The sequence below is a fragment of the Lissotriton vulgaris genome, chromosome 5 (assembly GCF_964263255.1).
Source record: "Lissotriton vulgaris chromosome 5, aLisVul1.2, whole genome shotgun sequence".
NCBI lineage: Eukaryota > Metazoa > Chordata > Amphibia > Caudata > Salamandridae > Lissotriton > Lissotriton vulgaris.
In genome coordinates, this window is record NC_141693.1 from 1,818,934,402 (window position 1) to 1,818,958,995 (window position 24,594).

The 24,594-nt window shown below is 51.6% G+C and overlaps 1 protein-coding gene across 2 annotated transcripts in view; it reads right to left on the minus strand.

The window, feature by feature from the left end:
• WIPF2 (WAS/WASL interacting protein family member 2) overlaps window positions 1-24,594 on the minus strand; it is a 380,717-nt gene that overhangs the window by 164,222 nt on the left and 191,901 nt on the right. For both annotated transcript variants that reach the window (XR_015296073.1, XM_086924239.1), the window contains exon 5: window positions 5,095-5,754. Coding sequence is in view for 1 of the 2 variants with exons in the window: in XM_086924239.1 (XP_086780365.1) it covers window positions 5,095-5,754 (660 nt within the window). In the remaining variant the exon portion in view is untranslated. The remainder of the gene's footprint in view (window positions 1-5,094; window positions 5,755-24,594) is intronic.

A 24,594-nucleotide genomic window follows, 5' to 3' on the forward strand; every position in this document is an offset into this window, starting at 1 on the left:
GAAGGATCTGCCTCCCATGGTAGTCTTGTTGATGCGAGGTACAGTGGCGAGGGCTTGGCTGGAAGAGCGGAGTTGGCGGGAGGGGGAGTAGAAGGACAGTCGAGAGTTGAGGCAATCTGGTCCGATGTCGTAGAGTGATTTGTGTGCGTGGGTGAGCAGTCGGAAAGTGATCCTCTTATTGACGGGTAGCCAGTGGAGGTCTTTAAGGTGACCAGAGATGTGTTCGTTGCGTGGGATGTCTAATATGAGCCTGGCTGAGGCGTTTTGGATTCGTTGGAGTTTCTTCTGGAGTTTAGCGGTGGTGCCTGCGTAGAGGGTGTTTCCGTAGTCCAGTCGGCTCGTGACCAGAGCATGGGTGACTGTTTTCCTTGTTTCGGTGGGGATCCAGCGAAATGTTTTTCTGAGCATGCGAAGAATGTTAAAGCAGGAAGAGGATACGGCGCTGACTTGTCTGTTCATTGATAGTGAGGAATCCAGGATGACGCCAAGGTTCCGTGCGTGGTCTGTCGGGATGGGTGCATTTCCGAGGGCTTCCGGCCACCAGGAGTTGTCCCATGCAGAGGGGGATTTACCTAAGATGAGGACTTCTGTTTTGTCTGAATTCAGTTTCAGTCGGCTTTGTTTCATCCATTCGGCGACTTCTTTCATTCCTTCGTGAAGATTAGTTTTGGCGGTGCTGGGGTCCTTGGTGAGAGATAGGATCAGTTGAGTGTCATCCGCGTAAGAGATGATGTTGAGGTTGTGTTGGCGGGCGATGGCCGCGAGGGGGCTCATGTATACGTTGAAGAGGGTGGGACTGAGTGAGGATCCTTGTGGTACGCCGCAGATGATTTCAGAGGCCTCGGACTTGAATGGTGGGAGGCGGACTCTCTGGGTTCTTCCGGTGAGGAACGAGGTGACCCATTCCAGTGCCTTTCCTTGGATTCCGATGTTTTTGAGGCGGTGTAACAGCGTGCTGTGGCAGACTGTGTCGAAGGCTGCAGAAAGGTCGAGGAGGATGAGGGCGACAGTGTCTCCATTGTCCAGTAAAGTTCGGATGTCGTCTGTTGCTGCGATGAGGGCGGTCTCAGTACTGTGTTTGGCTCGGAAGCCCGATTGTGAGGGGTCGAGTGAATTGTTGGCTTCGAGGAAGGCGGCGAGTTGGTTGTTGACAGCTTTCTCGATGACTTTGGCCGGGAATGGAAGAAGCGAGATGGGGCGGTAGTTTTTGAGTTCGGTGGGGTCTGCTGTTGGTTTTTTCAGAAGGGCGGTGAGTTCAGCGTGTTTCCAGTCTTCTGGGAAGGTAGCGGAGTTGAAGGAGCAATTGATGACGTCTCGGAGGTGAGGAGCTATGACGGAGTCTGCTTTGTTGAAGATGTGGTGAGGGCATGGGTCTGTGGGGGATCCAGAGTGGATGGAATTCATCAGGCGGATGGTGTCCTCAGTGGAGATAGGGTTCCAGGCGTTAAGGGTGTTAACAGGGGGAAGATGGTCAGCTGAAGGTAGGGTGGGTTGGCTTCCGGGTTGGTTGTCAAAGCTGTTGTGGATGTCCGCAATCTTGTTGTGGAAGAAAGAGGCTAGGGAATTGCAGAGCGTTTGAGAGGGGGAGATGTCGTTGGCGTTGGCCGAGGGGTTGGAAAATTCCTTGACGATGTTGAAAAGTTCCTTGCTGTTGTGGGCGTTGTTGTCAAGTCGATTTTTGAATGCTGTTTTCTTGGCTTTTCGGATCAGTTGGTGGTGAGTACGGATGGCGCTTTTGAAGGTGTCCTTGTTGATGGTGGATGGGTCTTTTTTCCAGGCCTTTTCAAGGGAGCGGCACAGTTTCTTGGACTTCTTGAGGTCATCGTTGAACCATGAGGCCTTCTTGATGCCAAGTGTGTGATGACGTTTTTTCATTGGTGCTAAGGTGTCGGCGGTGTTGGATATCCAGAGGGTGAGGTTAGATGCGGCTTCGTTGGCGTTAGAAGAAAGGCCAGGGGAAGTTTGAAGGAGCGATGTGGAGATCTGCTCCGTGGTGATTTTGTTCCAGTTTCTTTGTAGAGTTGGTTGGAGGTGGACGATGGGTTTCGGTTTGTTGTAGGTGAAGTGCACGCAGCTGTGGTCGGTCCAGAGGAGATCCGTAGTGTGGCTGAAGGAGACATGATTGCTGGAGGTGAAGATGGGGTCGAGTGTGTGACCTGCGATGTGGGTGGGGGAAGTGACCAATTGTTTAAGTCCGAGGTTGGCTAGGTTGTCCAGGAGGGTGGCGGTGTTGTGGTCGTAGCTCTTTTCAAGGTGGAAGTTGAGGTCTCCCAGAAGGATGTAGTCTTTGGAGGGGAGCGCGTGTGGGGTGATGAAGTCCGTGATGTCTTCGCTGAATTTTGCGCGGGGTCCTGGTGGTCTGTAGAGGAGGGTGCCTCTGAGTGTGGTCTTGGGGTCGATGTGGATCTGGAAGTGAAGGTGTTCGGAGTTGGCGAGGTTGGCGTCAGAGCTAGTTGAGATGCGGATTGATTTCTTATGGACGATAGCGATTCCACCTCCTGTATGGTCAGTGCGGTCCTTGTGTGTGATCTTGTATCCATCAGGTATGGCAATGGCGATGTCAGGGGCGGAGGAAGCGTTCATCCATGTTTCCGTTAGGAAGGCGACGTCAGGGGAGATGGTGTCTAGTAGGTTCCAAAGGTCAATGGCGTGCCTGTGGACCGAGCGGGTGTTGAGAAGGATGCATTCTAGGTGGTTGGGGTCGGGAGTCGGTGTTGTGGTCGCAGCGGGGATGTTGTTGGTGCCAATGAATCTGCAGGAGAGGCAGGAGAACGGGCCATGGGTCCGACCAGGAGCGGCTTGGACGCAGTTGGGGGCGCGACCGGGGTTAAGGGCTAGGAGGGTGGCAGCATCGTAGGTAATGCGGGAGGGATGGGCAGCGCGAGGGGCAGGGGGTCTGGCGCTGGGCGCGGTCCAGGCGCGGACGGGCGTAGACGGGCTTACCTTTGGCGCACCTTCGGCGCGAATGGGGCGCGGTCGCTGCGCGTGAACGCTGCGCGCGGGAAGGACTGTCATATATGGATGGTGGAGGGGGAGGGGCGAGGGCGTCACAGCTGGGAGGCGGGGCGGGCACACGAGGACAACAACAAACAAAATGGAGGCGGAGGGGGGGGCACAGCGTAGCGCTACAGTCAGACGCGCTAAAAGGACTGAAGGCGGTGTGAAAAACAACTATTAATGCGCTCGTGAGGCAAAGCGGCAATAACCAACACAGCGGATGAGGATAATACAAATAAGCAGTTCAGGCAAGGCAGCGCTATGAATGCAGTATGCGGAATGTAACAGATCAATGTAAACAATTTAAACAAGGCAGCGCTAACAAAAGGTTAAACAATTTAAACAAGGCAGCGCTAACAAAAGGTAAATGCAGCACGCGATATGAACCCAATGAGGGACGCTTTAAATCAATGTGGTGGCAATGCAGCGCGGTAAAACCAGATGCCTGCAAGAGACATTGGGAGCGACCACTCAGCTTGTAGGCGAGGAGCGAGTCACGGCGAATGTAAGGAGAGGAGCGCTCTTTCTATTCTGTGGGAGGGCGTCACAGCTGGGAGGCGGGGCGGGCACACGAGGACAACAACAAACAAAATGGAGGCGGAGGGGGGGGCACAGCGTAGCGCTACAGTCAGACGCGCTAAAAGGACTGAAGGCGGTGTGAAAAACAACTATTAATGCGCTCGTGAGGCAAAGCGGCAATAACCAACACAGCGGATGAGGATAATACAAATAAGCAGTTCAGGCAAGGCAGCGCTATGAATGCAGTATGCGGAATGTAACAGATCAATGTAAACAATTTAAACAAGGCAGCACTAACAAAAGGTTAAACAATTTAAACAAGGCAGCGCTAACAAAAGGTAAATGCAGCATGCGATATGAACCCAATGAGGGACGCTTTAAATCAAAGTGGTGGCAATGCAGCGCGGTAAAACCAGATGCCTGCAAGAGACACTGGGAGCGACCACTCAGCTTGTAGGCGAGGAGCGAGTCACGGCGAATGTAAGGAGAGGAGCGCTCTTTCTATTCTGTGGGAGGGCGTCACAGCTGGGAGGCGGGGCGGGCACACGAGGACAACAACAAACAAAATGGAGGCGGAGGGGGGGGCACAGCGTAGCGCTACAGTCAGACGCGCTAAAAGGACTGAAGGCGGTGTGAAAAACAACTATTAATGCGCTCGTGAGGCAAAGCGGCAATAACCAACACAGCGGATGAGGATAATACAAATAAGCAGTTCAGGCAAGGCAGCGCTATGAATGCAGTATGCGGAATGTAACAGATCAATGTAAACAATTTAAACAAGGCAGCGCTAACAAAAGGTTAAACAATTTAAACAAGGCAGCGCTAACAAAAGGTAAATGCAGCACGCGATATGAACCCAATGAGGGACGCTTTAAATCAATGTGGTGGCAATGCAGCGCGGTAAAACCAGATGCCTGCAAGAGACACTGGGAGCGACCACTCAGCTTGTAGGCGAGGAGCGAGTAAGACTGTTGTAGGATTTTGGTAAACCTCATGTAAAAATGTTGGTAATCCCACAAAAGGTGTTTTGAAACCAGACGTTGGCCTGGTAGGTGAGACCTAAAAATAGGCGGGTGACAGAGCCAAATGAAAAGCTTGGAACCCCTATCGTAACTGTAAAACTGTTGCGCTGCTAATGGAAAACAGGGAGTATATTTTGTTCTTTTATGATGCCATCTTAATGCCATTCTGTAATCCCACGCTTCCTAGGTTCTCAATAATTTGATGAAAATTTGATAATTTCTTACTTTTAATACTTGCCGAGCAGCATCTATGTCAGGCCACAGACCTCCGCTGTTGACCATATGGACATAAGGAAGAACATGTGAAAAGAGAAGTAGCTCTGACATGTATTCGAATTACAATGAGCCTGCCTTTTCCACTTTTGAGTGGTATGGTATTGTCAACAGAAGCAAAACAGCACATTACATTGATGAGCCAGATAGCTGCTCCAATTTGTTTTGTAAAAATTAAATGTTTATGTGAAATCAGTTACCAGTCAGAAATGGAAACAGTGTAAGAGAAAGGTAAGGTTTGACCAATTTTCCCTTTTAAAGATAATGAAATAAGTGCACTCACCTGCTCCCCGGCTTGGAGGGTCTCGGGCAGGTGGAGGCGGCCTATTGTTTTGTGATGATGGGGAGGCACCAACAGGTGGAGGAGGGGCAAATCCTCTAACTGGGCCAGTGGTCTTCCTGTGCAATGAGTTGTGTCTCTGAGGCAGCTCTGGTGCAGACTCATGGTTTGGGCTCGATGGACCATTGGGGACACCAGGTGGCTGACGGTATGGAGGAGGAGGCGGTAAGCTCTGGTTCTGAGCACTGGGGCCTGTTCTGACATTCACTGGAGAAGGGGGTGGCTTGATTGGGGGAGGGGCTGGAGGTGCATCCCTGCCTGAGAGCACCTTCTGGCCTGGTGTCGGTGGCAATGGTTTCTCTCGGTTGTAGGACTGCCCCTTGTTGCTGTGCATGGCTGGAGGCACAGGGGGGGCATTGTTGCGTCTTCCAGGCGGGGGTGGCGGAGGAGCAGAGGAGCTGTGCTTCATGCCAGCCTGGCTGGCACTATTGGGTCGGGTGAGGTCAGGCAGCGACGGCCTCTGCATACGAGGAATCTCTGGAGGAGATGCTCGGCTACTTTCCAAGTCTTCATGAGGTCGGCTGTTGCTTGAGGGCACTGTAGGCTTTGAACTGGCTGACCTGTAACCAGGTACCTGAAGGGACTGCTTCGAGCCAGAGCCCTCTGAAACACAGCAACATAAATAGGTTAGTCACTCGAAAATAATGCAAACATGTAACAAGCACTTCACATATTCAACAACCACTTCTACCGACAGCACAAAACTATGCACTCTGTGAAGCCACCAACAGAAGTTCAAATTTAATGGGATCAACAGAGAGTTTGAGAAGTGAGTTGCAAAATGCATGGCACATCATTCAATCACCCACCTAAAACAAACAGCTGTTATAGCGTAAAAGTACATATAAAACCTGTCCGAGATTCGAGGAATGTTTTGCCGTGCTTGTAAAAACGTTTTTTCACAGCAGCTATTACAAAGAAGATTCTACCACTTATTTTTGGAAAGAAGCCTTGCATACACCTGTGAAAGCATAAGGCAGACAGATAGATACATGTGGTTAGAATCACTAATAACAGAAGGAGTTGGCCTACAGCAAAGGCTTTAAGAGTGAGACTGCACTTCTGAACCTGCACAATGGCAGACATGGAGCAAAGGGCGCAATACCCATATTAGAAACAACTTTAAATCAAAAAACTTCAAACTAACCCCACTACAAATTGATTAGCTTTTCATACACAAATTCTATGCTTCCTCACTAATCACTAGACAACAAACAGTCAAACTCAATGAGTTCCTCTCTCAGTTCAGACAATGTAACAGCTATCGGAGAAAACATCAAATCCAAATCAACCTAGAATAACACTCCCCCGCCCCCTCCCCAAAAAAAGAACACGAGACCCACTGTCCCCCCTCTAGTGAAGACTATCTAAGGTCATTAGACTCTTGAAGCACACAAGCTACTACCCACATTTATAAGTATCAGTCATGATCATTAAACCAAACATTCACATATTTGGGCTAACCTGGCATGATTTAATAAATGTTTTGTCACTTGCAGGCAGTTAAAAACTCGTCAAATGACACCCATTCCTAAAAAATAGACTTAAATATTCAACTTCACACTCATCCCAAATTTACCAGGGTACTTGGAATCCAGCTACTGCCCCAAAACAGTAACTCCTACAATTCTGGATAACAGTCAATGTGACGGTTATGAAGGAGACTCCAAAGTCCCCTACAGCTCAGCACCATTTGACACCATTGATCACAAAAGAACCACTTCCGTATTCAGCACTGTAGAGGAAAGACTGAGCTTGCCCACACCTTTTATATCAAATTGCCAACAACCAATCTAGATTACAATGTATACATCTGATAGCGCTACACTGACATGCGGTGTAGAGTAGCATTAGACCTTAGCACCAACAAATTTCAATCTATATAAATAGCGGAGTCATTTATTCAATGGGGAAGGTGCCTGAACCCAGTAATATTTGAATGATACACAAATGTACTTGAAGGCTTCCTCAATCAACAGCATACTTACCCTTTGCTTGGCATGTCCTAGTTTCTGAGTTGTAAGTTAAACCCACAAAGTTTGGGAAACTACTCATCACACAGACACAAATACCAATTTCACTTTTTACATCTTGAGAATTAAAAATATAGTTTTTCTCCTTCAATCTCCCTCTCAGAAAAATTAGCTCGATTTGACTTTTGATGCAATCTGCTCATTATGCCAACACAAGAAAGTTAAAACTTCTACCTTTTGCCTTCAAAATAAAAATGTACATCCTTCCCCCCCACTGGTAAATTACAGCGCATGCACTTGTCAGAAAAAGGTGGTCATACCTCATCCCTGAGGGTGCACTGGCAACCGCCAGAAGAAGCCAGAATTCAATTTAAGATCAGAAGTCAGGCAAAGAAAATAATCCACTGAAAGTATCATGCTTGCTTAAAACAGCAGATGTTTTTTTCACTCTGATTTAAGAGCCCAATGCTCCCTCCTCACGTACTGGAAATGTGTAAAGACTCACCTTTACAGGGTATTCCAGAAACTATTATGGCTACTCAAGAAGTTGTAACTATTGTATAAACTAAACGATGCTGCCGAATTTGAAATGATACGGACTTCGCCTACAGTGATCTGATGCTTTATTGATTTCCTTTACTTCATGCTTGTTCTATGGAATGCACACTAAAATCACAGCAGCAAAATATAAAACTGTCAAATAAAGTATGCAGGAGTATTAAAGGGAAGTGCAGCGGGGATAAACTAGAGACTACATTGTAACATACTTCAAGCAGGAAAACACTAACTGAAGTGAAGTGAAGATGCTTAGTAGGAATCAGGAAGTAGTCTATGAGATCTGGCTTTGCCAAAACTCACAATTTCAGCTATGATACCGACAGTATACAACAAGCATTAAAATGCAATAGGTCTTGCCTTTCATTAAGTTAAAGCCATTTGCTTTGCTATACAATACCATTAGCAAAGCAAATGGCTTTAACTTAATCAAAGGCGAGACCTATTGCATTTTCAATGCTTGTTTATTTAAACGATGCAACTGTCTGGCGCGTGGATATGGCGCAGCGAGATATTCTCAGAACACCCCTCCTCCTCCTTATGTGAGCGCTGCCTGCTTCCTGGCCTAGTAACTCGCTCTCTGCTATGCCGGTGCCAGTGTGCACGGAGGGCGTTGCAGCTGATGGCTGTTAGCTGGTACTGGCTACTAAAACGAACTGGTGTCTACATCAAATTTACCAACGATAAGAACGGATCGGACGGAATTTTTTTTTGTTAAAGGCCCCGGACGTCTTACTGTGCCAGTCCCTCTTCTTGGACCGGTGCAGGCAGAGGTCAAGAGGTGAGCCAAGTAACCACCCCCTTGCCTGTCTCTTTTTCAGACAGTGTACTTTTTTAAAATTCTTTTTCTGCTAGCGGGTGACAGACAAACATAGGGCCAACTAGGGAGCGATTTTAATGTCTGTGCTTTTTATAACACCGGCAGAACCCGCCCCAAGTACAGCACTGCACGTCTATGTCAGTCAGTAGCAGGAAAGGAGTTTATGAGGCGGCGCGTCACTTTGATTGCTACATTCTAAGCGAGGAGTTCTAAGGCATGCCTTCGTGTTGCAGCGAGCAGCAATCTATGGAATTAATAATTCTAATGATTAGACAGTTTGGGGGCTCCCTTTTGATTTAAAATTTACGAATGGATGTCTGAAAAAGTCATGCAATACCCGAGACCAGCTGGCATGGAGAGGACGGACCCAGGGCGCGCGAGCGCTACTAGCCAGGTGTGACCGTGGTTTACTACTAGTGCTCCCCACAGCTCACTAGTGAAAAGTGTTACAAAGAATGCAAACACTCATTCGAATGCAAGCACGCCACTCTCAGAGAGCCCATCGTTCATTCTAGATTCTGCCCCCTTACCCCCACATAGGATAGGTGCGAGAAAGCACTTTACTAATGTATGGTTTCCAAAGGACGATTGAGTATACCTTGTACAGATTCAACCTCTTGGCCATTGGCTCCCTTCCCTGCATCAGTGAACAGTTAGCGTTAACCCAACTAACCACTTGCCACCTTATCAAACAAGCATTTACAATGTAACGGTCTCGCCTTTGCAAAAGTTGGAGCTATTGGCATTGTAAATGACAATTTTTTTTATTTATGTGTTAGTTTTGAAAACAGATAAATAAATGGCATTGTCATTTACAATGCCAATAGCTTAATCTCTCGCAAATGCGAGACCTATTGCATTTGCACACGCACACACAGAGAGAGCCACACACAGATGTGGTAATGGTGGATCTGGTGGATGTGGTGGTGGAGTTGGATGTGGTGGTGTTGGTGGTGGTGTTGGTGGTGGATGTGGTGTTGGTGGTGGATGTGGTGTTGGTGGTGGATGTGGTGGAAGTGGTGGTGTTGGAAGTGGTGGTGTTGGAAGTGGTGGTGTTGGAAGTGGTGGTGTTGCATGTGGTGGTGTTGCATGTGGTGGTGTTGCATGTGGTGGTGTTGCATGTGGTGGTGTTGCATGTGGTGGTGTTGCATGTGGTGGTGTTGCATGTGGTGGTGTTGCATGTGGTGGTGTTGCATGTGGTGGTGTTGCATGTGGTGGTGTTGCATGTGGTGGTGTTGCATGTGGTGGTGTTGCATGTGGTGGTGTTGCATGTGGTGGTGTTGCATGTGGTGGTGTTGCATGTGGTGGTGTTGCATGTGGTGGTGTTGCATGTGGTGGTGTTGCATGTGGTGGTGTTGCATGTGGTGGTGTTGCATGTGGTGGTGTTGCATGTGGTGGTGTTGCATGTGGTGGTGTTGCATGTGGTGGTGTTGCATGTGGTGGTGTTGCATGTGGTGGTGTTGCATGTGGTGGTGTTGCATGTGGTGGTGTTGCATGTGGTGGTGTTGCATGTGGTGGTGTTGCATGTGGTGGTGTTGCATGTGGTGGTGTTGCATGTGGTGGTGTTGCATGTGGTGGTGTTGCATGTGGTGGTGTTGCATGTGGTGGTGGATGTGTTGGATGTGGTGGTGGATGTGGTGGATGTGGTGGATGTGGTGGATGTGGTGGATGTGGTGGTGGTGGTGGTGGATGTGGTTGATGTGGTGGTGGTGGATGTGGTGGATGTGGTTGATGTGGTGGTGGATGTGGTGGCTCAAACAGCTCTCAATCCACACAGCTCAGACAGCTCTCATTCCCCACACAGCTCTGACAGCTCAAATTTCTTACACAGCGTACACAACTCTCACAGCATACACAGCTCTCACGCTTTTACAGCCCTAACAGCCCACACAGCTCACATAACCAACAGAGCTCTCACAACTCAAACAGCTGTCACAGCTCAAACAGATCTCACAGGCCACACAGCTCTCACAGCCCACACAGCTCTCATTCCTCACACAACTCTCACAGCTCAGTAGTGAATGTAATGCAAGATCAAAGACAACATTTTAGACTATGTATCAATTATAATGTTTTATATACCACTTGACAATACTTCTAATGACGGTAAACACCAGGTGTTAATTTTTACCAATTTATAGTACTCTAGTTACCGACCGCAGAATGATGAAAGGCTGAGTCTGGCTTGCTAAGAATCAAAGTAGTGGCCCCTAATCGCAGCATTTGTTGCCAGCCAGGGTTCAACTCGCTGAGCCGTCTTGCAAGCTAGACAGCGTCTTATGCTGTTTCTTTAAATCAGGGTTAGTGACGTCCAGCGGTGATTAACTATCAACTGTCTCCCATTAACATGGGATTAAATCAAACATAGATGAATACACAGTGTGCGGTGAGTCGGTCCTGGGTTAGGGTCAGTGGTAGTGAAATGTGTGTTTTTGACGCGTTTTCTCGAGTGCTTAAGAGATTTTTATTTATTTATTTTATTTCTTTTTAGAGTTTTATATAGCGCGAACTTGAACCGATTAGGTTATCAGAGCGCTTTACATAGCACCAGTTCCGTTACATGTTATCAAAGCACTTTACATAGAATCAGTTACGTTACATAAGAAACACATTTCTTTTTGTTCTAGTGAATAGGGTTATCTCTTCACACGGGGGAACTTGAACCGATTAGGTTATCAGAGCGCTTTACATAGCACCAGTTCCGTTACATGTTATCAAAACACTTTACATAGAATCAGTTACGTTACATAAGAAACACATTTCTTTTTGTTCTAGTGAATAGGGTTATCTCTTCACACGGGGGAAGGGATACACCTGGCTATACTCCAACAGTCACACAGGCGACTAGTCGTTAAAGCTATATCTCTAAACACAGGGAGGGGATACACATGGATACAATCTAAAAATCACATAGGATACTAGTCAATAGAGTTATCTTCTATCTACACAGGAGGGATATGACTGGAAATACTCTAAGGGTCAAATAGGAGTGGTGGAGAGTACAAAGGTCCACTGCAAACGCTAGTGATAAGAATCAACTACATACACATAGGAAGGGAAATGACTGGTTAAACTCTAAGAGACGCATAGGGGTGGTATATGGTGTAAGGACTTCAGCGAATACCAAAGCTTAGCATTATTGCAATAGGTCAAAGATGCAGTCACAGCATAGAGGAGGGGTGGGTGGGATGCAAGGTGTGAAGGGAAAGGCTAGAGTCCAGCGAAAACTGTCCGAAAACAGCAGCAAAGTGTCATTCAGGAGAGCACACAAGTCGAGAAGTCCAGGAGAGAAGGTGGGAGCCCAGGAGGCGCATCGCCATCTTGGACTGTGCACTGGGTTCGTCCGTCGCGGGGGGCTTTCGTGTGACAGTTCCCGTGGTGTGCCCCCTGCGAGGTGTGAGGGGTAACGTGTTCGGTGCGTTGGAGTATGGTACCGCCGAATACAGGGAGGGCACCGGGAACCCTTCTGCGCTGGTGCTGCGCCCCAGGCTGCTCCGCAGGGCCGTCGGCGAACAGGGCACCTCGGAGTCCATGCAGGGGTGCCCGTATATCGCTCTGTCAGTTAAGTGTGGAGGCCGATGCCAGGAGCAATTCAGGTCTCTATGGTGCCATGTTAAGGTCAGGCGCCATTTAGTGTGCCTCGTCGCAGCCGTCCGTTTAGGAGCAGCGGGGGATCTTTAAGCAGTCCCACCCTCAGCCAAAAGTCCAATGACTCACCCGGGACACGAACCATCGGCTTCCGAGCCGCAGTCTCGGTCGTTCTAGGCAGCGCGGGTTCCGGGCGCCATTTTGAGGTCAGGCAGTCTTGGAGAAGGCAATAACCCTGCTTGAGCGGCTCCCGGTGTATGTCAGTAATCCCCTCTGCCTGGGATTGAGGGAGTAGGCTCTTCACCGGCCGTCCGCTGAATGGGGATCACCGCAGGAGGCCCCGGAGTCAGGAGGTGGGGCGGGACCGGGACACCATCTTAGGTCCAAGGTGAATACCCAGTTTGTACAGGGGCCCCTTTGATTTTATCATCGACATACCACGAGCAGTGAGCTTGATTTGAACCAATTCCAATCTTTGCATAGAACAGGAGTGGGTGACTAAAAACAAATATCCAAAATTAATCCTTTTGAAAACTGAAGTGCACTTCCATTAGACTTTCCGGATCACAGCTCTCACAGCTCAAACGGCTCTCACAGCTCTCATTCCTCACATGGCTCTCACAGCTTACACAGCTCTCGCAGCTCAAATTTCTTACCCAGCTCACACAACTCTCTCAGCATACACAGCTCACAGCTCGCATAGCTCACACAGATTTTACAGCCCACACAGCTCTCTGTTGGACAGGCCACGTGACGGGCCGCTCTCCCCCGGCTCGACCAAGCCCGAGCCAGTCATACAAGCACCACACACCACCATTGCACGTCCTACGTCCCCTCAGGGACACCTGCCCCCGAGCATGATAACCTCGTGGGTCCGATCCACGACCGACCCACGCGCCCAGCCCGGGCCGCCATCTTGGACACTTCGCCACGAGGCCGCCTGGCCCCCGATCGACCTCAACCCTGGGCCTAGCCCGGCCTCAGACATTCCGGCACCACCCTCCACCCAGGAGGTGAGCGAGCTACTTGGCCAGTCAATGGGAGAAAGAGGTGTCGATGGTTCTCCCCCGGCCAGTGCCGCTCGCCCATCGCCTCCCCGGGCGCTGGCTCCACCCCCCTGCTGGGTGTCTGGACTCCCTCATCCCGGACCTCCCGACCTCCAAGTGCGAGGGTCCGGACATCAAAGCACGCCAGCCCTATAACTGGGGCAGCTCCAGAACAGGAAGGCAGTTGTATCTTGGAGTCGAGAGACGTAAGAGGAACTCATCCTGGACGGACTACTGGCGCTGCCGTAGCTCTGTCCTGTGCACCATCGTCCTGCCTGTTGGCGCTGCCACAGCCGTCGTAACCTTCATTCTTCACCGTCGTCCGGATCTGCTGGCGAGGCCGCGGACCGTTGTAACCATCATCTTCATCGGGACCTGCTTGGCTTCTCCACGGCCCGTCGACCATCCTTCATCCATCTCGGGACCTGCTTGGCTTCTCCACGGCCCGTCGACCATCCTTCATCCATCTCGGGACCTGCTTGGCTCCTCCACGGCCCGATCAGCAACCACGCCGAGCTCGAGGATTGAGAGCTATTTAACTCCTTGGTAACTAAGACTGTCCCGCTACCCTTTTCCTCAACCAGAGATCAGAACCGAGGGGACCCCTGAGTCCAGACCTCCTTGTATTATATCAACGTAACCTAAGAAGTGCATATAAAGTCTCGTTAAACTTCAATCTTGTGTGGTGTCCGTCTGTGGGGGGGGGAAGTTACTTATCTGTACAGTCGTTGGAGACGGCTCTCCCTGGAGACCTCTCCCCGTAATCTCGGCCGACCCTCCCGGTCCGTCTAACATTGGTGGCCAGCGGCGCGATCCGAATCACCGCATAACGTACAGAGAGTAGCTCACCCCACAACGAACAACAATGTCGACTAAAGAGAGCGGATCAACTGAGAAGTTCCAAATGGAAAAGCTAGAGGAATACAGCCATCGTGAACTAAAGCAGTTCTGCATCGAACTAGGTATCGCTACCACCGGACTAAGTACCAAGGACGATTTTAAGCATGCCCTAGAATCTTGGGCAGAGACCGGGGATGTCGAAGCCCCGGAGCAAAGCACCGCGAAAAAGACCAACACGGCCCCTGAAGAACAAAGAACGGGTCTCTCGCAAGACGAGATCCAAGAAAGAGAAAAAGCCCGACTACACGAACTTGAAATGGCCCGACTCAAGATGGACATAGAACTCAAATTGGCCGAGCAAAAAATAAACTTAGAGCACCTTCGCCTCCGAGAAGAAAGAGAGGAGAAACAGAGGCAAAGGGAGCTCGAGGAAAAAAGACTAACGTACGAGCACGAGCGGAACCTAGCCGAGATCAACCTGCGCAAACAGAATAAAGAATTAGGGGTGCCCGACAGACCGTCCACCCCCGGGACCACGGACAAAAAAGTGCACATCCCCAAGGATGTGGTCCGAGAATATTTTCGAGAAGACGACATCCAGCAATGGTTTAAAGCATATGAAATCGCGATGACTGCGCACCGGATCGATAGAGCCGACTGGGGAGCCGGCCTATGGGGCAAATTCCTCAATGAGGGCCGCGATACTCTGTTACAGCTCCCAGACCACCAGATGACCTCCTACGACCATATGAAAGCGGCCCTCCTCACTCGCTATGGCCTCACGCCCGAGATGTACCGTCAGAGGTTCCGAGACTGCACACGCATTCCAGGTACAACTTGGGTGGACTATGTAACGTACTTTAGCCGAGCCTTCGAAGGCTGGATCAGAGGGAACAACGTCACGACCTACGAGCAGTTGTTCAATCTGATGGTATGGGAGCATCTGTCCAACAACTGCTTCATTGAACTACGCCAACACCTCCTCGACAGCAAGTTAACCGATCCCCGGCAGCTCGCAGCCGAAGCTGACCGGTGGGAGATCACCCGAGTGGGCCGGAATGGGTCCTACGAGCAGAACAGGAACAACAATGGTCACCACCGATCCAGAGGAGGAGGAGGGGGCCAAGGACGAGGAAGAGACAACACTCCGGCCGCCCCCACTACCAGCACCACCCCCCCGGCCAACCGGGGCAGCACCCCGGCGCGACCGGGATACAGGACCAATGTTACATGTCACCGATGCCAACGAGTCGGCCACTATGCAAATGACCCAAGCTGCCCGCAGTATCAGAGCCCAAGACCCCGCCAGGTGGCCGCCGCGGCACTAGGGGAAGAACAGATCTCCGAGGAACAAGAAACAGACGAGCAAGAGTATCAAGGGTGGGAGCCAGCCGCCATGACTCTCGCGTGCTTAGGGGGAAGAGACATGGTCCCGCGGGTCCCCCTACCCGCTAACACCCGAAAGTACGGCCAATGGGTGAGCATCAATGGACAACGGGCCGAAGCCCTTCGAGACACCGGGGCCAGTGTGACAGCCGTCCGCTGTCATCTGGTGACCCCAGAGCAATATCTACCGAACATTCTCTGCCCTGTACGATCAGCCGACAACTCGGAGAGTCTGTGTCGGATGGCCTGCGTCCCCTTTGAGTGGGGAGGGGTCTCCGGCATGTTGAAAGTAACGGTCCGAGACGACGCCCCCGTGGACTGCCTCCTCGGAAATGACCTGGAAAGCTCCCCGTGGGCAGCCGTGGAGCGAAAAGAACACTTGGGGATGTTGGGCGTCCCAGACTGGGCGTGCGTCACCACCCGGTCTATGGCCGCCCGTGCCAACCATCACCCGGAAGAACCAGAATGGCCGGCGCCTCCGCCTCCGGTCGCCCCCGCCGAGACCCCCGACCAGGGCATCCCCCTCGAACCTGCTCAACCTTCCGACCTTGCTAATCTCGACCAGTGGGCTCAAGAAGGGGGGCCCACACAAGAACAATTTCGTCAGGAGCAGAAGACCTGTCCCTCCCTTGAGGGACTCCGACAACAAGCGCTCGCCCAAAGCGCAGGGGATACCTCCGGAACTCATTGGGTCTACTGGGACAATGACCTACTGTACAGCGAGCAACGAATCGCCGAGCTGGGGGCCAACCGAGTACTAGTGGTGCCACTCCGCTTTAGAGACTTCCTGTTAAATCTGGCCCACGATGTCCCCCTGGCAGGGCACCTGGGACAAGATAAAACCTACAGCCGCCTAGTGACCCACTTCTTCTGGCCAAAAATGAGAAACGATGTGCACCAGCATTGCCGATCTTGCCCCACGTGCCAAGCCAGTGGGAAGAGCGGCCGCAAATTAAAGGCCCCCCTGCAACCCTTTCCCGTAGTCACGACCCCATTTGAGAGGGTCGGAATAGACATTGTGGGACCCCTAGACCCACGTACAAGACAAGGCCATCGCTTCATCCTAGTACTAGTGGACCACGCCACCCGCTACCCTGAGGCTGTTCCTCTCCGGACCGTCACAGCCCCAGTGGTCGGCAGGGCCCTGATGGGGATCTTCTCCCGTGTGGGGTTCCCCCGAGAAGTCGTCAGTGACAGAGGCACGAACTTTATTTCCAAATACATGAAGTCCCTCTGGCAACAGTGTGGGGTCACCTACCGCTTCACGACCCCCTATCACCCCCAAGGAAACGGACTTGTTGAGCGGTTCAATCGCACACTAAAAGGGATGATCGGGGGATTGGAAGAACCCCTCCGTCGCCAGTGGGACGTGCTGCTGCCGTGCCTCCTCTTCGCCTACCGGGAGGTCCCACAGAAGTCCCTAGGCTTCAGCCCATTCGAGCTGCTCTATGGGCACCCAGTACGGGGGCCACTCAGCCTGATCAAAGAAGGCTGGGAGTTGCCTCCGGCCAAGAGTCCTCCAGATGTCTTCCGGTACCTCCTCACCCTCCGCAACCAGTCCCAGCGGTTCAGAGACCTAGCGAAAGCCAACCTAGAGGCCAGTCAAGAGGACATGAAGAGATGGTATGACCAGAACGCCTCATCTATTGAATTCGAGCCGGGGCAACAGGTCTGGGTAATGTCCCCCACAGAACCGTGCGCTCTCCAAGACAAATGGACGGGACCCTTCAAGGTAATCGAGCGCAAGGGACCCGCCACCTATCTGATCGATATGGAGTCCGCCCGGAATCCGCTCCGAGTCCTCCACACCAACAGACTGAAACCCCACTTTGCACGAACAGAACTCAGCCTCTTGATGGCCACAGACAACGGGGTTGAGGACGACTCCGAGCCTCTCCCTGACCTCTTGCGGACCCAGGAGCAAGACGGCTCCGTGGATGGGGTCCGACTCTCGGAGACCCTCACCCAGGAACAACGCCAAGAGTGCCAAGCCCTCCTATCACGATTTGCCAGCCTGTTCTCCCTCACCCCAGGTGTCACTTCCTGGTGTGTGCACGATGTGGACACCGGAGACAGCCCTCCTATCCGCCACCGGGCCTACCGCGTACCTGATCGGGTACGGGCCTGCATCCAGGCGGAAGTAACTAAGATGCTCACGCTCGGGGTCATCGAGCCCTCCGACAGTCCATGGGCCAGCCCGGTCGTACTGGTCCCCAAAGCAGCCGCCCCCGGAACCACACCCGAACTCCGGTTCTGTGTCGACTACCGGGGCCTGAATGAAGTCACCAGAACGGACGCACACCCCATCCCCCGGGCAGATGAACTGGTCGACCGAATGGGCGCTGCCCGCTACCTCAGCATCTTTGATCTAACGGCAGGCTATTGGCAGATCGGCCTCACACCCCGAGCACAAGAACGTTCTGCCTTCTCCACCCCCGATGGCCACTATCACTTCACGGTCATGCCCTTCGGCATGAAAAATGCCCCAGCGACTTTCCAACGGCTCGTCAATCAGGTCCTGGCGGGGCTCGAAGAGTTCAGCGCCGCCTACCTGGACGACATCGCGGTGTACAGCCACCACTGGACCGAGCACCTCCACCACCTCCAAGCAGTGTTGCAAGCCCTTCAGCGAGCTGGCCTCACGATCAAGGCCAGCAAATGTCAAATTGGACAAGGGTCAGTGACCTACCTCGGACACCAAGTGGGAAGCGGTCTAGTGGCCCCTCTCCAACTGAAAATTGCCGCCATCCAGAACTGGCAACCCCCTAACACTCAAACTGAGGTGCGAGCCTTCCTGGGCCTCACGGGCTACTACCGAAGGTTCGTGAAAGACTATGGTACCATCGTGGGGCCTCTCACCGAACTCACGTCGAAAAATCAGCCCAAGAAGGTGAACTGGACCCCAGAGTGTCAAGCGGCCTTCGAACAGCTAAAGGCCGCCATGTGTTCCGCTCCTGTACTCCAGGCCCCAGACTACAGCCGGGAGTTCATCGTCCAGACGGACGCCTCCGACCAGGGCATTGGGGCGGTCCTGTCCCAGGTGAACACCGAAGGCCTTGATCAACCGGTGGCCTTCATCAGCCGGAGACTCCTACCACGGGAGCAACGCTGGAGCACCATAGAGAGGGAAGCCTTCGCTGTGGTATGGGCCCTCAAGAAGCTCCGACCCTACCTTTTTGGCACCCACTTCCGGGTGCAGACTGACCACCGACCCCTGCAGTGGTTGATGCATATGCGGGGGGAAAACCCAAAACTGCTACGCTGGTCCATCTCCTTGCAAGGTATGGACTTTACCGTTGAACACCGGCCTGGGTCTGACCACGCCAACGCGGATGGCCTGTCCCGGTTTTTCCGCCTCGACGAAGAGAGTCCCCAAGAGGATGGGTAACTCTCCCCGCCTTCAGCTGGGGGGGACGCATGTTGGACAGGCCACGTGACGGGCCGCTCTCCCCCGGCTCGACCAAGCCCGAGCCAGTCATACAAGCACCACACACCACCATTGCACGTCCTACGTCCCCTCAGGGACACCTGCCCCCGAGCATGATAACCTCGTGGGTCCGATCCACGACCGACCCACGCGCCCAGCCCGGGCCGCCATCTTGGACACTTCGCCACGAGGCCGCCTGGCCCCCGATCGACCTCAACCCTGGGCCTAGCCCGGCCTCAGACATTCCGGCACCACCCTCCACCCAGGAGGTGAGCGAGCTACTTGGCCAGTCAATGGGAGAAAGAGGTGTCGATGGTTCTCCCCCGGCCAGTGCCGCTCGCCCATCGCCTCCCCGGGCGCTGGCTCCACCCCCCTGCTGGGTGTCTGGACTCCCTCATCCCGGACCTCCCGACCTCCAAGTGCGAGGGTCCGGACATCAAAGCACGCCAGCCCTATAACTGGGGCAGCTCCAGAACAGGAAGGCAGTTGTATCTTGGAGTCGAGAGACGTAAGAGGAACTCATCCTGGACGGACTACTGGCGCTGCCGTAGCTCTGTCCTGTGCACCATCGTCCTGCCTGTTGGCGCTGCCACAGCCGTCGTAACCTTCATTCTTCACCGTCGTCCGGATCTGCTGGCGAGGCCGCGGACCGTTGTAACCATCATCTTCATCGGGACCTGCTTGGCTTCTCCACGGCCCGTCGACCATCCTTCATCCATCTCGGGACCTGCTTGGCTTCTCCACGGCCCGTCGACCATCCTTCATCCATCTCGGGACCTGCTTGGCTCCTCCACGGCCCGATCAGCAACCACGCCGAGCTCGAGGATTGAGAGCTATTTAACTCCTTGGTAACTAAGACTGTCCCGCTACCCTTTTCCTCAACCAGAGATCAGAACCGAGGGGACCCCTGAGTCCAGACCTCCTTGTATTATATCAACGTAACCTAAGAAGTGCATATAAAGTCTCGTTAAACTTCAATCTTGTGTGGTGTCCGTCTGTGGGGGGGGGAAGTTACTTATCTGTACAGTCGTTGGAGACGGCTCTCCCTGGAGACCTCTCCCCGTAATCTCGGCCGACCCTCCCGGTCCGTCTAACACTCTCACAGCTCAAACAGCTCTAACAGTCTACACAGCTTTCAACGCAGTGTTTTAATCTGTAGTATAGCCAAACGCTTACGAATGTTAAAATATCATCTTTTTTTAAAAGTGTATTTAACATATTTGTATGTGATGTTTGTTGCACGAGTAACATTTCCATGACTCGGCTCCTCAGAGCCCGGTAAGATTTCTGCCTCTGTTCTCCCTGATGATTTGTCGGGTCGCCACCTCTAGGGATCTAGCCGAAGAAGCTCTTCATGACACACTTCCAACCTGGCTCTGAGTCTTTACACAGGATCCGCCTGAAACATGGTATGTAAAGTAGTAAATGTTCTCATTACGTATGTAGGCCAGAGTCCCGTCAGTTAGTAAATCATTTCTTTGCTACAATTTTATGAGCTAAGAAATGCAATGCATTGTACTAAATACTAGTACAATTGGTGCTCTGCGCTGTATAAAACAAGGATGGGGCAGTAGTAAACGCGTTAATCCCCTCTGCCCCCTAGAAAAAAATAGTCCAATGATAAAGTGAAGTGTTGATTTTTCTCTTCCCTTTTTTAACGCGACTCCTGCTCATATTGCAAGCAAAATCAACACTCCTAACTGCTAAGAAGCCACACGAGGCCCCTTGAGCCAGTTATGGCTATTTAGGTAACAACGGTGCATTCTGGGACTTGTAGTTCCCTTTTTTGTAAGTAGGGGCTCAAAAATCCCAGTGTGCTAAATTTAATTGACTAACAAGCCGAGGCTGCAAATTGTTACATTTGGTGAAAAGTCAACTGGCAGCTGAGGGTGGGCGAACTGTAAGTTCTCGTGAAGCGCTGAGCCAGGACCTGGTTCAGCCCTCACAACCAAATCATGACCATATGAACATCAAAATCCCATTATATAAATTAAACCCTTACAAAACTTTAATTACCTGGTGTTATGTCACATCTTTTACGACATTTCATTTGACGCTTTATACGGTTAATGCTTACGTAATGTTACTTTCCATTCCGTCAGGGGAAAGTCCTGTCACAATTCTCTATAATTTTCTTGAAATTTTACTTAAATACAAAAAGGTGAATGATGCGAATGTCGCAGTATATAAATCATACGTCCGATGACAGCAGAATTATGACGAATTACTCATCATGAAAATACTAGACAATATTTCAATTTAATAATTGATGTTGAATTAATTCCAGAAGTGGCACTTTTCATCGTTTCTAAACATATATTAAGGAATTTTAAAGAAAGAATGTCTGGTTGACTTTGCTGTGTGTGAGACATGAAAAGGTTCAATAGTTTGTATGAGTTAGGTACTAGTCAATAAAATAATGTATGGCTCAACGTTGCACTCGATTTAGCTATGTGTGAGGGAAGAGGTGCTTGTGGCGTACTCTGGGCTAATTTATCTGTTTCAAATTTGCACTTGGGGTGTCGAGGTACAGCAACATGAACTCGTCTGCCAAGGATCATACACTTGAAACCGTTTGCCCAGGATCACTCGTTTTTGCGCGTTTGGCGCACTGCTCTGCCATTCTTGCAGCCGGAGGGTGCATGCGTCTTCGCCACTGAATCGGAGGCGATGGAGGAGAGGATTGTCAGTGCCCAATAAAGCACCTACCTCAAGCAGATCTCCACTTCATTTGCATACAACTTGTTTTTGACCCTCCCCTCATGTTCACCAGCTAATGGGCGGTGTTAATTGATTCGCTCATTTTCATTTGTTCCGGTTAAAGGGAGACAGATGAGTGATCCTGCCGTGCTGAGACTAGGCAGAGATCCCCTCCGCTGAGTGCAGATGTGCCCCTGACTCATTTATTGCCATCAGGGCTGCAGGCTACCAAGAGGAGCTGCCAGTAGGCCAGCAGGCTCCCCTCTCTCTCGCCCTTTCTCACATTCTCTCTCTCCATCTCCCTTCTTTCCTCGCCCATCATCCATTTTCTCTTCTCAGGTATTTCGTTCTCACTTATCCCCACCACGACCACCCTCTCTCTCTCTCTACCCGGTTCTACCCTCTCACATTGATTGCGTCAGTCTCACGCTCTCGCCCCAGATTTCTCTCGGACTCTCAGTCTGGCCCTTCAATCCCTCCGTCACGGATGTTCTATTCACTGATTTACTGCGGGTAATGAAAGTGACATCAACCACCCCTTGACGACCACATACCGCGACAAAACCCAAGCAGACTGCAAGCTGGGATGGAAAAGTTTCAAAAGCCAAACCCAGGACAGGCAGATGAAATGCGATGCAAGGCACATTCTCTTGCGCTAGAGTGAGCTTCTGCAGGTTGCTGGTGATCTTGCCAGCCGCACTCACTCCCTTTCCGCCCATCTCAGCTATCTTGCTGTCCGTGTCATAGCGCCTTGAAGATGGACAGTCCTGGGAGATGCTGTGTTTGGGAGGGGGGAAAGGGGGGGGGGTAGAACCTGCGGGAGCGCGAGGCGGAGCAAGCAAGGAGAATGGGAGACACGGGAAGAGGAACCCGATGGATAGAAAACAAAGCCGCAGAGCACCGCCTCCGCCAGCAGGACACAGCCTAAAGGGACAGAGAGAACAAGAAGCCAGCGAGGTCTGCCAGACAGAAGCAGCCAAGCACCAAGCTACAGCTTCTCCTCTTCACAACCATGTTTCTCTCCTCTTTCCATTGGCTGGAAGGTAAAATACCAGTCAATGGGAAGAGGAGAGAACGAAAACAAGAAAGAAGAGAAAAAACACGCCCCCGAATCTGGAAAAGACTGGGCTTGAACAGAGTGACGCCCCTCTCCTCCAATGGCTGGCCTCCGTTTAGGAAGCCAGCCAATGGAGAAGAGGGGCGGGTTCAAGCCCCCTACTAAGAGACATTAATTCCCGGCTGCGCGAGCACTGCTGTGCAGTGCAACGCTAGTCCGAGACCTAAAAAGCTTGATTTTGCTCCATTGGAGGCAAAAGCCCTTGGCTGCACCAAATGCACAGATTATTTAAATTGCGGATTCTCGGAAAATACAAACGTGTGCAGCTAATCAAAAGAAACATATACATCTGTATGAAGCTCGCCGTGATTGCATGTTTTGTTAAAATAGTTTCAAATCAGAATAGATTACAGTAGAATCAGATTTAGATTGAATTGATACATCAAAGGGGATTGATTGTGAAGGGAGTCGGGGCGGGGCACCTACTGCACATGAGGCAGTGAAGGCTCATCACAAGCTCATCTGCAAATCGCGGGCAGAGTTTGTTGCTAATAAAATCTTAACTAGCTCCAACCCGACCAAGACCATCTTCAAGTTATTAAACATGAGGAGCACAGGTACGACTAACTCCTCCTCTGTAGCCTCTAACCATCACTGTGAGGTCTTAGCACTCCACTTTGTGTACAAAGTGGAGTTGATCTATCAAGGTCTCTCCACAGGGAATCTCCCCAATGAGGAAGCTGTGCTGATGGGGCCAATTGCCAGTTTGAACAAGGGCCTGACATCTTTTCCACTGCTGTCGCCCTTTGAGTTTGAAACTCTAAGTGTCAAAATTAAATCAGGTTCACCAGCTGATCCTATGGCAGCAACTTACTTCTGCCAGCTCCAGACTCCTATTGCCCCAGTGGTTTACACGTGAAATGGGGTGCGTGGGAACGTGAGCTAGAACCCGCCCCGCCGCAGCGCCAGCCTTGTGCATGGCCCCTTAGGGACTGCACAGGTGAGAGGTGGGTACTGGAGGACATAGGGTAAATACTCCCTCCAAAGCTCGCACTGGGGTGCAGCCCCCAAGCCAGGCCAGACTGAAAGCACTTGAGGCATCGCCAGTGGTACGCAAAGCGCTATATACCCGTAAAACAAGGGCCGCATTCCTTCCCTGAACACTGGCCTCAAAGGTAGGCCTGTAGCAACCCCAGTGAAGAGGTCACAGGGACCTTCTTGACAGTTGCACGCCCCCTAGCTGCGGAGCACAGCCCAGGGTGGGTAAGTGTGGAGGGTGTCATACTGCACGGTGTGGGGGGAAGGATGGGGGTCACAGTGGTCAGTGTCACTACCCCCACACATTCAATGGATCACAAGGAGTTTCGCAAAATCTGGAAAGAGGGGTCTCGTTCCACAGCTTCTGCACCAGTTAAAGCCTTAAAGAGGCCATACAGTCTCAAGAGGCCATTCTGTCCGCATGCCCAACTCAACCCCTGCGGGGAGTCTCGTACAAGCAGTGCAGGCCTCACCCCCCAGCTCTGACGCTGACCCACTGCAGCATTCTTGTAGGCCACAGAGACCATATCCCCAGCACGTGCACTGACCCCTGATGAAGCTATGCATACTTCTAGCACACCTCTGACTCCTGACTCCATACCAATCTAGCACAGGTCAGCATTGTCAGAGCACCCCAAGCTCTGACAATGAACCCCAGCACCAGTACGGGCTTCAAGTGAGGTTATACTGCAGCTCTGATACTACCCCCTCACCTCAACAGTATACAGGATTCAGGGAGGTTATACAACAGCTACGACACCAGCCCCTCCCCCAGCACCAGTGCAGGGCTCAGAGGTTGTACTCCAGCTCTGACAGGGAGCCCCTCCAGTACCAGTGCAGCTGTGCTTGCTCCCCTGCCCCCTGGCTGTGCTTGCTTCCCTGCCCCCTGGCTGTGCTTGCTTCCCTGCCCCCTGGCTGTGCTTGCTTCCCTGCCCATGCTTGCTCTCCTGTGTGTGTATGTGGCGGTGGGTGGGTGGGTGGGTGTGTGTGTGTAGCCTGGGTGTGTGTGTGTG